This window comes from Embiotoca jacksoni, unplaced genomic scaffold, assembly GCF_022577435.1.
Source record: "Embiotoca jacksoni isolate LCO1_2020_lvr unplaced genomic scaffold, fEmbJac1.0.p SCAF_84, whole genome shotgun sequence".
NCBI lineage: Eukaryota > Metazoa > Chordata > Actinopteri > Embiotocidae > Embiotoca > Embiotoca jacksoni.
Window position 1 is genome coordinate 952,265 of NW_027185441.1, and position 14,634 is coordinate 966,898.

At 45.5% G+C, this 14,634-nt stretch overlaps 1 protein-coding gene across 1 annotated transcript; it reads right to left on the reverse strand.

The window, feature by feature from the left end:
• Positions 1–1,800: 1,800 nt before the first annotated feature.
• Positions 1,801–11,045, reverse strand: drd4b (dopamine receptor D4b). The gene is made up of 4 exons (XM_069139617.1): positions 10,499–11,045; positions 9,516–9,628; positions 7,165–7,760; positions 1,801–2,317 (listed from the first exon to the last, which is right to left on the reverse strand). Exons 1-4 carry the CDS (start codon positions 10,754–10,756, stop codon positions 2,115–2,117), a joined length of 1,170 nt encoding a protein of 389 aa, XP_068995718.1. The 5' UTR covers positions 10,757–11,045; the 3' UTR covers positions 1,801–2,114.
• Between the last annotated feature and the right edge of the window lie 3,589 nt (positions 11,046–14,634).

Consider the following 14,634-nt stretch of genomic DNA (forward strand, 5'->3'; position numbering starts at 1 on the left):
TCAATAAAAGATGAGAAAGTCCGACAAACATGGACTTCAAACTGATCTGAATCCAGCCCAACGTTTAGAAAGACGCTTTATTAGAAAGGTTTCCACATAAAACGTGGATATGGCAGACGGTAGGCACAGTCGTACATACGGTGGGAAGAGTACCGCTCACATTTCAGATCAAAACACCACTTTCTACAAAACCCGACAAAAGGACAAACAATCTAAGAGAATATGGAAAAAGCTTTGCTTGAATCGAGTTTTCTGTTCAAGAAACATAAGAGATTCAGAATAAAATCACAACTTCTGCAGTGTTGATGCTTTCTGAGATCATTTGAATTCCATGTGAAGGCGGAGTAGTACTCGGTACGATACTTGTCCTGTACTCGAGTACGTTTCCACCCATCTGTAAGTGTCTGTTTGGTTTTGAGGACGTGACATCAATCATGGTCACCTTTAAAGAGACGCTCTGGTTGTACAAAGATATATTTACCTGATATTTGTTCTCCGAAAGGCAACCGGACTCGGTTGAGGTTCTGAAAGACGTTTCTCTTCTCATCTGAAACCAGTCGGTTTGGATCGAAGAGGTGAAACGTCTTCCAGAAACTCAACCGAGCCCGGTTGCCTTCCGATAACGTTCATGCCGGGATCAGACTACACGATTATATTTGTCTTTCACGATGTCGTATTAGGCGATCAGAGTTCCTTGAATTTCCACATGTATGACCCGGACCGATCGTTGTCCACGTTGACTTCCTGTGTGGTCGTTGGAGGAGGAGCAAGAAGTAGCCAATCATGGCTGCTTAGGCACCAATGTGTGACGTACTCCGTCATCCTATTGGTCGACGTCAAGGAACGCGTCGTAGGATGCGTCAAACCAGGCATGTAAAAAAACCCAACGTTCTGTTATTTCCGTGGAGGTGTCGCGCTGCTCTGCGATGACGTCACACTACGAGGCCAGTTTGTCTGAATCTGAACATCGGACCAATAATTCGTGTCAAAATCAGGCGGAATTCGTGTAGTCTGATCGCGGCTTTAGACAGACGATGACGTGGATGACTGATCGTCACGAACACAGAAGGAATCAGACAGAAGTCGTAAAACCTTCACGTGTCCCGTGGATGACGATGTTAGCGTTCTCGAGTGCCGAACGTTGACGTGAACGCCGGCCGTCGAAGGAGTTGGGAGATCGTACTCGGTACAGATCAATCGTACTTCGCCTGGACGCGCTCAGTCGACTTTGTGTTCATCAAAGCTATCAGAGGTGGATCCTTGCCCAGATTCAGATGACAATATTAATTCATATCTTCCCATTCAGGCTCAAACTACATGAAGATGTGTAGCGTCGCATAAATACTGGAAACGGAAGGAAAAGGTTCAAAATGTCCGTCATCAAAAACACAAGCTGCTCTAAAAGAAAAAAGAAAAAGAAAAAGTAGACCCGGCATATGAAGATAGTCGAGTACGATTCTACTTCAGGCATAGACACACAAGCTCTTTTTCCAGTCTTCATGCTAAACTAAGCTAGCCAGACATGACAGTAGTGTCTTCCCTGTAACCAATCAGCAACAAACTCAGAATGTCCAATTTAAGTTCGTCCCAGAAAGTTGACGTGAGCGGATGATTTTAGAGGATCGTTTCTGGCCATTCTGCTCAGTTGAAGCTTATTCAGTCTTTTCTGGAACCTCAGGGATATTTTAGCCCTGAGATTATCCTTTCAGGCGGTGGGGCTGCTCAGGCTCGGCACAAATCCCCTCGTTCTTCGCTGGAACCAGCAGACCGCGACCACAACCGAGGCCGGTGGAGCGTGAACGCCGAGAAAAGAAGAGCTGAATGGACAAACTGGAAATCTTCGCTTCAGACAGGAGAGTCTGTGTTCAGCTGCTTTCCACCGAAACACGACGAGTTCCTTTGTGCAGGCGGATCAAAGAAGTACAAAAGAAACTTTAATCCCTGTAACTACTTTCATTATCAAAGGTAGAAACTTTCGGCAGATATCATCAACCAGCTTCCTCTCGTACGGAGTTCATCGGTTGAACCTGAATCCTCCGACGTGCTGGAAATCCTCCCAAAGTTTCTGTCCCGTCGCTTCACGGCGTCGAGAGTCCGCGGAGGGAAATCTGGCGTCAGCAGCAGCTGCGGAAACACTTCTTGAAGAACTTCTTGAACTCGGTGTTGAAGATGGTGTAGATGATGGGGTTGAGGGCGCTGTTGACGTAGCCCAGCCAGGTGACGGTGCTCATCAGGCCGGGAGGGACGTCGCAGGTCACGCAAACGGCTCGCGTCGTGTGGACCACGAAGAACGGAGTCCAGCAGAACAGGAAGCAACCTGCAGGACATCAGGAGACGCACATCAGCTCGTCACATCCAAATCAGCATCTACAGATTCACAACTTCTTCAAACATGTTCCAACATACATCCGGGGGTATAATATTGATCGTACAATTAACAGACTCAAAATGACATAAATCAACAAAGCGACTCATCTCAGGTCTCACTGCTCAAATGTCGGCAAGGAAGATTTCTTTCAAACAAAAACTTCTTGTCCTTTAAACGGAGTCCTGCGGTGACATCTATTTAGTCACTGAATTTTCATTTTAGTTCCACATACATAAAGATCAGCTTGTAAAATAGGGATTTAGTTCATTGATTATCTGCATTTTAACAAAAACCAGAGTAATGGTTGAACTTGAAGGCAGTTTTTAATCGAAATACAACCGAATAATGAATCTCATTATTTTCTTCTTTTTTTTTTAAGAGCTGTGAAGCGGCTGCATCATCACTCTTAATTAACACTCCATAAAATAAACTTCAAAAGGCACCAACAGTTAGTTTCTGCCTCCGTGAGCGTACGAACATCCGACCGTTTCATTGTCGTGATATCTCGAAAACATCTCAAGGACATTTCCTCAAATTTGGTACAAAGGTTTCCTTGGACTCAACGATGAACTGATTAGATTTTGTTTCCCTCCTCCATCAGTCAGCTGTCAGTCTCCCTCCATCTGTCCAGAATCACGTGACCACATGTGGACGATGGACAGTCTGTCCTTCTGTCAATCAGTGATGGCATCGATTCACGGGAATGGGACGTAGGTGAGGCCACAGTGACCTTTGACCTCCAAAATTTAATCAGTTCATCCTTGCGACCGAGTGAACGTTTGTACCAAATTTGAAGATATTTTATCAAAGCGTTCTTGAGATATCATGATCAACAAAATGGAAGGACGTGAGGTAACTAACCTTTGACCCCCAAAATCTGATCAGTTTATCGTCGGGGCCAAATGAACGTTTGTGCCAAAATTTGGAAGAAATTCCATCAAGATTAGTGTCACCGGTTCAGGATCTGACCTCCTCCTGTCAATCATTACGGTGCTGAATAACGGTCTGAAACATGATGATGTCACAGGGAAGTTAACCTTTGAACTTTCGGAAATAAAATGGCATTAATCCAAATCATTTTATCCTGTATAACGTGTAAAAAAAATTTTATTATCAGTATTTTGAATTATGGAGAAAAACAAACGGCTGTTTTGTGAGGTTGCCAGCGAACCTGCAAAATCGAATCAGGTCATCGTTGAGTCCAATCGAACATTTGTGCTAAATTTGAAAACTTTCCTGCAACATCGCGTTCACAATCACAGAGGCACGAACGAAAAACCAGTCGTACCCAAACTTGGTCTGAAAATGAAAAGCAGCCAGTTTTTGCAGTTTCCCTCTAATTTTAATTCACAATTTGCTGAAAACCAATTATTAAGATATCTGCAGGTTTATTCACTGATATTTTCAGCTGTTGATGAGATTTATGGTAGATGAAAGTAGAAACTGAAACATTACAGTCAGAAATCAATGTTTTTACTTTAATAATAAAACCAGCATTTAACAGATATTTTTCTCTGAGGAAAACCTCGACTGTTTTTCCAAAACTAAAGTAACAAACTTCTCGTCCTGCTGACTGATCTCATCCATCTCTTCTCTCCTTCCTCTCGCGCCTCGGCAGCCGGATTCATCAGGAAACGCGTCAAAATAAAGAATGATGTGTTTCACAGTAAATGATTCACGACCCGACTGAGTTCATCAGCGACGAAGAAGAAAACGTACGACCGCCTCATCACTTTAACTCAAGACGTCGCTGCTCGGGGGGGTTCGATGCATTTTACATTTCTTGACTTTTTTTTCCTTGACTCGCTTCCAAGATAATTTCAGCGCTGGAGTTCTCGAAGAGGCGAAGATGCATGTTTATTATAAAGCGACAACAAAGACCGAGGTCGGAGGGTCCAGTTGAGTTGGTGTGAAAACGTGATTTACAGCCTCCTGAAACGAATCTCTGCGTCGTCCCAGGACCACGAACACCGAGAAGCTCTCCGTGGAGCCGGAAATGATAACTCACCTTAATAAGCTTAGTTACCCCGATCGCCGGGTCACCGAAACAAACCGAGGCCGTTCGTCTCAGCTGTCGTCTCGCGTCGGCGATAACGCGCACGCGGTGATTTATGAGATGGATGGAAGTCACTGTACGCCTTTATTTTAAGAAGATTGGAGGAATTTGCATAATATGCTGCAGCTGGACTGTCAGCAGGACACTTCGTATTTATGAGATGCGTTCTAACAAAACCACGGTGAACGTTGGGATTTGTTTTGCACCGACTTCTGTAAAGATCCAAATAGTCGAATAAACACGTCAGATTTACCAGAAACTATCGTACATTCAAAATTCTGACTGTGACACTGGTTCTGATGCAATCAGCATCCATCAGTGATGTCATCAACTATCAGTGATGTCATCAACCATCAGTGATGTCATCGTTGGTTTGTGAACATTATGAATCCTCCAGTCCAGATTCTGTCCGTCACCATCTTTGCTAGTTCGGAGCGGTTTGGAGCAGGAAGTGACCATATTTGGACGAGCTGGGGGAGGAGCCAGCGGTGGATCTGACCGATCTGATCGGAAACCTGACGATACTACGTCCCGCCCACCGATAGCTGTAACCTGACTGCACCACATTTTTGCACAAATTAAATTAAAAAGCGAAAGTTGAAGTTTTGTAAAAACAAAAAGCTGAATTATTGCCTGTTATTTATGTTCCTGAGTGGTTTCGTGGGTTCCGCACGCTGCAGCTGAAGCTTTGTTCTGCGTGTTCAAAGTCTTTGTCTTTAATTATTCTAAATGGTTTTATGGTCTTACGACACAACACGCTGCTCCGTCACCAAAACGGAGCTGGAAGGAACTCTACTGCCGTCCTCGATGGTTCAACCTCGGTTTAGAGTCGACGTTCATTCACTGGACAGAAATGAGAGAATGAAACGGAGTTATGTCTGTTGTTGGTTTCTTTTTCTTTGCGTTTGTGCCGGTGAGACGCTGCAGCTGTAAGTTCAGGTGTTGCATAATAGTTGGATTGAAGACTTAAAGCTATGAAGTTGCCGCTCGACGAGAAGCGACGCTTTTGTCCGCAGGGTCGGCAGCTTCCAGAGCTGCAACACAAACATGAATTAGAAGTAGACACAAAGTGCAAAAGTTAATTAATAGTAGTGAAGTTCACTTTATCTCCCGGATGAGGTAAACGCTTCGCTGAATGCGTCACGATTCAAGTAAAAGCTCGGGCTGAAAACATGGTGGTGGTGTTTGATTTGGTTCGGCGGCGTCACACCGAACTGCAGCGCTGATTTTAAACAGGACGTAATTAACTTCCTGAACTGAGCAGCTTTAAAAACACTTCAGCAGCAATTTCAACCTCCATTTCCTGCCTCAGTGAGTCAACCGATAACTGGAATAGAAAAATAAAAGGTGCTTTAGTTTCGATGCTCTTCGGGAACAACGAGCCTTGAAAGTGGAGAAAAACAACATTTGCACATGAAAAACTTTGATTAGTGAGAAAACTTTTTCTACGAGAAAACAAACACCTAAAATAAACGTTAGCTGTCTGACGTCCCGTCGTGAGACGTGTTCACGTGAAGAGCGGATATGAACGCCGCCCTTTCGTTGTGTTCAAGACCTCAAATCTTTCCGCAAGCTTCGAGTTCTCCAGTTTGGATTTTAACTTAATAAACTGTCATTTCATTCATTTGGAGTTTTTGTTCGTAATTTAATAAAATATCTGACCAAACTGGGCATGGTTTTTTTTTTTTTAAATCGGCATCATTATACCTTTGCATTTCCAGCGTTACATTAGCCGCCTGTTAAATTGTTTTCCTCAATAGCTTCTAGATGCCGACGAGGAATCTTTTGGCATCCGTGTTGCTGTTGCCTAGCAGCAATGTTCGCACGACTTAATGACGTGAACGCCAAACGTACACACAACTTCCTGTATTGTAACAACTAGCTCACGAATTTCATTTGAAGGCAGCATTCAGCTGACAGGCGACACTGTTGGAGTCCAAAAAACACAGCTGCAATTATCACTATTTACCATAGGTGGCGCCAAACAGAACAATACCAAGTTCATTTATTTCATTTGACTTCCGGCAGCTTCGTGTGCAACTCTGAGGTCACATTCTGAGAATACGACATGGCTGATGTGTAACCTGACTGCACCCCAGGCCTGTCAATCAAACAGACACGCCCCCAAAAACAGGTCTTCTTGAATCTTCTTTTCTAATGAATGAGGGATTATTTTCAGATGGACCTCCAGAAAACTAATAAGAAGGAGTGACTTTAGCTAACAACACCGAGATAACTGATGGACACATTTTATTCACTTTGGATTTGATGAGAGAAGTTGAATGGGAGTCTATGGAGCCGGAGGCTTTTTGGAGCCGACCTCTAGTGGCACTCGCTGGTATTGCAGCTGAAGACACTTCTGGATCAGAACCATTTTACAGACCTGAAGCTACGAACTCTTTTAGAAACAGTCTGTGTTGTAAACGGAGATCACTGAAACCTCCTGCGTCATCGCCTCGCATGAACAAACAAATGAACGTTCTCTCCAATTCAGTGACAAGAAACCAAGAAACATGATTAGAATTCACATCCATGCAGCTGAACTTGTTCATCTTTGTATGAAGCCTTTCGTGACCAGATTTAAAAAGATTTAAGCGGTCAAAGAAGAAGATCTGTGTTGCTGAGCTGATATCGGCAGGTGAAATCTACAAATGGAGCCCGACGCTGGACGACATCACAGCAGCCGTGAATCCAGCGCGGTGAAGTACTGACTGGTGGTTACCGGGTCACGAATACTCACCCACTACGACCGGCAGCACCCTCATAGCTTTCCTCTCGCGGCCGTTGATCTTGGCTCTCTTCTTCATGTGCTGCTGGTGGACGAACGTCAGCGTGGGCACCGAGTTCTCCCGGTACTGCCGAGGATACGGGATCTCCTGCTGGATGTAGTCGCCGGTTTCGTCCAGCCTGCACTGGGCCAGGTCCCTCTCGATGATCCTGGGCAGCGGCATGGGCAGCGGGCCGGGGATGGTGCCGGTCAGCTGCGGCAGGGCGGTGGCGATGGTGGCGTGCTGCAGCTTCCTGCAGGCCTCGATGCTGCTGCGCAGCTTGGCCTTGCGCGACTCCTCCCAGTGCCGCAGCCCGCGGAAGACCCCGAAGTAGAGCAGGAGCATGATGGGGCAGGGGATGAAGAAGGAGCACACCGAGGAGTACACCACGTAGGTGTTGTCCTCCAGCTTGCACTCGCTGGGGTCGCGGTCGGGAACGTCGTTGATGCCGAAGACCACCGGCGAGGCGACGGCGCAGGACAGCAGCCAGGTGGCCGACAGCAGGATGATCTGACGGTGGTCCACGTGTCTACGGTTGTAATTCAGCGGGATGGACACGGCGATGAACCTGAGGACGAGAGGGGGACACCGAAGGTCTTAACCAACCGTCAACCATCAGTGAGGTCATCAAGCATCAGTGATGTCATCGTTGGTTTGTGAACATTATGAATCCTCCAGTTCAGATTCTGTCCGTCACCATCTTGATAGTTCGGAGCGGTTTGGAGCAGGAAGTGACCATATTTGGACAAGCTGGGGGAGGAGCCAGCGGTGGATATGACCGATCTGATTGGAAACCTGACGATACTACGTCCCGCCCACCGATAGCTGTAACCTGACTGCACCACAGGCCTGTCAATCAAACAGACACGCCCCCAAAAACAGGTCTTCTTGAAATGTACTTTCTAATTAATGATGGATTAGTAATTATTTGACGGGATTATGAGCAATTTTTTTTTTCATTGTTGTAACTGGTAGTGCCCCGCTCCCCCCCCCACATGAAAACCGTGACGTGAACTGAACCGTAGATTTTTGAGACAAAAGAGAAGTGAGGAAGATCTTGATCAATGGATGGTGCTGAATCATCATTATTCTGAAGAATGAGCCGACGCCGATCTATTTCTAACCTTCTTACACTACAATCAAAAATCAAGTTTGTATTTGAATTTGATGGCAACAACACGTCCCAGAAAAGTCTTTTAACAACACTCTGTAAACATCTGGGAACTGAGGAGACCAGTTGGTGGAGTTTTGAAAGGGAAATGTGGTCCCATTCTTGCCCGAGATATGATTTGTGTTCACAGACGATGGTTTTCACAAGTGTTCCTGAGCCCATGCAGTGATTTCCACTCCAGAATAGTGTGTTTTTAATGCAGTGCTGCCTGAGGGCCCGAAGATCACCACCATCCAATATTGGTTTCCAGCCTTGTCCCTTGTGTTCAGAGATTTCTCCAGATTCTCTGAATCTTTTAATGATATTATGAACCGTAGACGATGAAATCCACTAATTCTTTGGAGTTTTACGTTGAGGAACATTATTCTTAGATTGTTGAACTATTTTCCAACACAGTCTTTCAGAGTGGTGAACCTCTCCCCATCTTCACTGCTGAGACTCTGTCTCTGAAATCATCTTTTATACCCAATCATGTTACTGATCTGTTGCCATGGTAACCTGGTTAGTTGTCAGATGTTCCACCAGGTGTTTTTTAGTGTTACACAACTTTTCCATCTTTTGTTGATCCTGTTCCACATTTTTAGAGACGTGTTGCGGCATCAAATTCTAAATGAGCAGATATTTCACATCAAAACTAAATTTCTACGGTTCCACATTTGACCTGTTGTCTTTGGTCTATTTTTTTAAAATTAAAAATGGGTTTAAGTGATTTGCAAATCATTGCTTTCTGTTTTTATTTAGCGTCCCAACTTTTTGGGAAACTTTGTTGTACTGGCAGACTTGATGTTTGATTGCAGTTTTAGAAATTTACTTTCAAATCAGTTTTTTATGCTGCGCTAGAAAAAGACACCAAAGTACCTTCATACAGCCGAAATTAAATCTTTCAGAGTTTTGAGACTTGAATCGATGGAAATGTTTGTTCTGCACATCTGTTACTTCAACAATCACCCGTCTGGAGTTTTGTTTTTGTTCCTTGCAGGCGGTTTGTGAACGACGTGATGAAGATAACGAGGGACGATTGTGTCTCGCAGCCTTTTTTTCAGCTGAAGAATAAAACGACAGCGTTAAAGCTTCCGATCGATGAGGCTCCGCCTCCTCAGCCAACCGAACGTCTTCGTCCTGTGACGGCAGGTCGACGGGCGTCTCACCTACCTGTCCACGCTGATGGCACACAGGTTGAATATGGACGCGGTGCACAGCATCACATCCATGGTCATCAGGCCGTCGCATATCAGCATGTTCAAGGACCAAACGCCACCCTGGAACTACACACACACACACACACACACACACACACACACAGGAAGTAACACACATCAGTTGCCCCCAATCTGAAGTAATCCTCTTGCGTTTGCACCACAGCAGCTCACAAACATTCCCAGTGGAGAACTGGACTCTCCGTCCGTCGTCTCGTCTTCAGATTTGAACTTCTAGTCTGACTTTTCTAATCCAGCGGCCGCTTCCAGACTAAACGCAGCGAGATTAACGGCTGCAGCCGCTGGTTCAGGTAACGAGATCACAAACAGCAGCTGATTAGGGAGGATTTACGAGGGGGGGGTTTAGATAGACAGGCGAGCATCAGGTGGCTTTTTAATGCCCTGATGAGGAACACATTATTGTCTTTGAAGCTGGTCTTGTGGATCTCCTCTGTCGTTAATGAATCCTGATTGCAGAGCTGAGACGCAGCAGGAACTTTAATTATTCACTGTGAACACAATCTCACGTCTTCATCCGGTTTATCTGATGCTTCAACCTGCAGACCTCCACGTGGGCAGCTCCGTTTGGGCTTCCAGGTTTCTTCATTCATGTAAACTAACTGCAGTTTCCAGCTTCTGCAAGATCTCTCACCAACTACGGCACCTTTAAAATGCATATTTCTTTATTTGATATTTTAACTCTACTTGAGTTTAATTTGATCTGTTCTCATGAGTCTCATTTCTTTTCTATATTTGTAAATGTTCCTTTATTTTCTGTTTTCATGTGAAACACTGCAGGTCATTTTCTTGTCTGAAGCACTTTGAGCTGCATTTCTTTTATTAAAGGTGCAATACAAATAAAGTTTATTAACCTCTGAACATGTGGTCCCCGGCAGGTCTTGGTGAGGCCCCCGGTAATCCCCCCGTACCGGTTCTTACCTCTGCGTAAACGAAGAGCGGCAGCACCAGCACCGCCAGCAGCAGGTCCGCGAACGCCAGACTAACGATGAAGTAGTTGGTGGTGGTTTTTAGAGCCTTCTCCAGGTACACGCTGACGCACACGAGCACGTTCCCGCCGGTGATGATGAAGATCAGCAGGATACCGAAGATGAGCGCGGGGAAGTTGTAGTGCGCGGCGGCGGCGGCGGCGGCCGCCGGCAGCGTGTCGTTGTTAGGACCGGAGGAGTTGACCGACATGGTCGCCGCAGACTGTCCGACAGAGAGGAGCTCTCTCCGGGGCGGTTCTCATCTATGAGCCGCGTCCAGCCGCCCGGAGAGAGGCAGGAGGGCCCCAGGGGAGGTCGGTCGAGCTTCTCCCGGGAGGAGGACGCTCAGGCTCGGCGGTGAGCCCGGTGCGCTGCGCTCTCCGTGCGCAATACCGCGCAGCTCGCCGCATCCAGACTCCAGTTAACTCCTCCCCGCAGCTCCGGATTCACGTTCCCCTCCGGATTCAACACACTGCGGTCACGGAGAAGTTTCATGGAGCATTTTGTCTCCCCGTCTCCTGCAGGAACCAGCTCTCAGAGGACGAATCACAAATCAACAGCTTAAATCCGTCCGCACAAATCTGCTTACTGGAGCTCTGCGCGCTGCGTGCGTGAACTCTCTCCGAGCGGCGACCAATCAGCGGCCGGCAGACGGAAAACAATGTGCTAATCAATTACTGCTCCGATATATTTTTACACCGAGGAAACAATATGTCACGTCGGAAGGATACAACCAGCCCGCAGCGCACCTGAGACCGCACCTGTCCTCCAATCAGGTCCGATGTGGCGAGCAGCGAGAAATGACACCTGAAGAGACGCTCGTTTTATTCACCTTCAGAGTGTCAGGCGGGCGGGGTGACGTCACAGTGAGCTGCTTTAAAAACACCGCGGAGACTCACTATTAACAGACTTTCTGTTGTTTTACAGGTTGTTTTAAATGGTGTCAAATTACGGTACATTACTTTTAGTACAAAATATCAACCACAAAATGGAGATTGTAAGTTTTAAACATGATTAAAGTGAAATTACATTAAATTCGATGTAAACAAAATAACAAAAACGGAGAAAAACAGAATTTAAACAATCATTACTTAAAAAAAAGCATTTTGATAGCTATTTTAAAATATGGAATAAATTTACAGTGTTTACTTTATATAAACAGCAGTAGACCATAACGAGCATCGTCAGCTGTTGTTAGCATCGTCAGCTGGTTGTCGGACGTTTTGTCGACGTTTCTCGGCTTCAGTTTCGTTACTTCTCAAATGTTCAGGAACCAGCTGATCAGGAGACGACACTGAATACGTCCTCATATCAGATTTATTATCCGAACTATTGGTAGTCGTTCTACTTTTTTCACAACTTTCTTTAAAACAAAATAGGAATCCTGCGGAGAGCGTCTTGTTTAACGAGGACGTCTTTTCTCGGTGAGAAACACGAGGTTCTGATCCGACTCCATCCTCAGAGCACTTCTCAACTTCACAGCGTAATTAAACGAATGAAAGGTTTCCTGCTTGCGGCGGTTGGAGGCTCCGACGAGGTCCAACGAGGAAGTGAGATGGAGGTCGTGAACGTTTTCAGAAGGTTTCCAACTCATTCATATTATTTCACCTGAATGATTGTGAGCTGTTCCTTGAACCTACTTTAAGATGAAGTACCCATAATCCTCCTGGGGTTAGGGTATGCATATTAATGAGCGACGGACCGGGACCGTAAACGATGACGTCGTCCTCTACTGACGTCGAAGTCTTCATCGAGACGCCGCAAACACGAGTTGTTGTTTTCGGAGTTCATTTTGAAACGAGCGGAGAAAGAACGCAAACAAACGACTCTGGTTCTCAGCTAGCTCCTGAAGCTAACATTAGCTCTGTGAGTTGGTGGGAAAATGGTTCATTTGTAGATTTTGAAGGAACGTGATGAAAGACATGATTTATTATATTTGTTATATTTGTTATGTAATGGACAATTTGTTTGTGCGGAGGAAAAAGTAGTCGGTAGTTTAGAAGTCAAACATAAAAGACGAAGGTGAAACTGAAGTTTTTAACGTCAAAAATTAAATCAAGTAATTAAAAAGATGAATTCTAACTGTAACTGAGGCGAGCCAGGTGAGACGACGCCACCTAGGGGTCCCAGGAAACAAGGATCTCCAAGAAATCGAATTGAATAAATAAAAGGCGGGAATACGTGGCTACGAGATTTTATAAGATGTAGCTAGCCAGCTAGCGAACTAATTAAGCTAACACTAGCTTCGTCAGTTTATCAAAAAACTGCGTTATGAGTTTGTCTTTAAAATAAATGAGTGTAAATGAGCTCTGAAGGCTGCAGGATGTTTAAACTCAGGGAGCTGCGTTGGGTTTCTATTGTTTAGAGAACAGGAACATATTCAACATCGCTCATTTATTCTGACGCTAATGAGTTTAGCTGCTTGGACGAGCAAAGTTAGCGTTTCTGTTTAAGTTTATTATTGTATTATATGGAAAAGTATCAAAACGAGGGCTGTCGCAAATAAATGTCTAACTTTACTCAAATCAAACTCCAACACGACAAATGTCGTAACACTGCAAGCTAATGTTCCGTTAGCGACATCGCTAACATTTGAAGCTAATGTTGGAGAAGACAAAACAGCTTTAAAAGCTAAATAAAAACAATTATTCACGTCGTCACATCTTCTACGATCTTTTTCTGGTGAACGTGCAACGTGATGATTTTACGTAAGCACACGTTTTTTATTGTTCTGAAAACCTCTTTTAGTTTTTGTGAATTCTCCTCCAGCTCAGGGCGGAAACATGAAACTCAAACGTGAAGACGAGCGGCTGACGAGGTTTCTGAGGAGGTTTCTGAGCAGGTTTCTGAGGTTTCTGAGGAGGTTTCTGAGGAGGTTTCTGAGCAGGTTTCTGAGGTTTCTGAGGAGGTTTCTGAGGAGGTTTCCGAGGTTTCTGAGGAGGTTTCTGAGGAGGTTTCTGAGGTTTCTGAGGAGGTTTCTGAGGAGGTTTCTGAGCAGGTTTCCGAGGTTTCTGAGCAGGTTTCTGAGGAGGTTTCTGAGGTTTCTGAGGAGGTTTCTGAGGTTTCTGAGGAGGTTTCTGAGGAGGTTTCCGAGCAGGTTTCTGACGAGGTTTCTGAGCAGGTTTCTGAGGTTTCTGAGGAGGTTTCTGAGGAGGTTTCTGAGCAGGTTTCTGAGGAGGTTTCTGAGGAGGTTTCTGAGGTTTCTGAGGAGGTTTCTGAGGAGGTTTCTGAGCAGGTTTCCGAGGTTTCTGAGCAGGTTTCTGAGGAGGTTTCTGAGGTTTCTGAGGAGGTTTCTGAGGTTTCTGAGGAGGTTTCTGAGGAGGTTTCCGAGCAGGTTTCTGACGAGGTTTCTGAGCAGGTTTCTGAGGTTTCTGAGGAGGTTTCTGAGGAGGTTTCTGAGCAGGTTTCTGAGGAGGTTTCTGAGGAGGTTTCTGAGCAGGTTTCTGAGGAGGTTTCTGAGCAGGTTTCTGAGGAGGTTTCTGAGCAGGTTTCTGAGGAGGTTTCTGAGCAGGTTTCTGAGCAGGTTTCTGAGGAGGTTTCTGAGGTTTCTGAGCAGGTTTCTGAGCAGGTTTCTGAGGAGGTTTCCGAGGTTTCTGAGCAGGTTTCTGAGAAGGTTTCTGAGGAGGTTTCTGAGGAGGTTTCTGAGCAGGTTTCTGAGGAGGTTTCTGAGGAGGTTTCTGAGCAGGTTTCTGAGCAGGTTTCTGAGGTTTCTGAGGAGGTTTCTGAGGAGGTTTCTGAGCAGGTTTCTGAGGAGGGTTCTGAGGAAGTTTCTGAGGTTTCTGAGGAGGTTTCTGAGGAGGTTTCTGAGCAGGTTTCTGAGGTTTCTGAGGAGGTTTCTGAGGAGGTTTCTGACGAGGTTTCTGAGCAGGTTTCTGAGGTTTCTGAGGAGGTTTCTGAGGAGTTTTCTGAGGAGGTTTCTGAGGAGGTTTCTGAGCAGGTTTCTGAGGAGGTTTCTGAGCAGGTTTCTGAGGAGGTTTCTGAGGTTTCTGAGGATGTTTCTGAGGAGGTTTCTGAGGTTTCTGAGGAGGTTTCTGAGGAGGTTTCTGACGAGGTTTCTGAGCAGGTTTCTGAGGTTTCTGAGGAGGTTTC

Coding starts and splice junctions, on each gene's coding strand:
- drd4b (XM_069139617.1), bottom strand. CDS start 10,756: ATGTCGGTCAACTCCTCCGGTCCTAACAACGACACGCTGCCGGCGGCC. Junction 9,629..10,498: donor CGCTCTTCGTTTACGCAGAG/GTAAGAACCGGT, acceptor GTGTGTGTGTAG/TTCCAGGGTGGCGTTTGGTC. Junction 7,761..9,515: donor TGTGCCATCAGCGTGGACAG/GTAGGTGAGACG, acceptor TCTCGTCCTCAG/GTTCATCGCCGTGTCCATCC.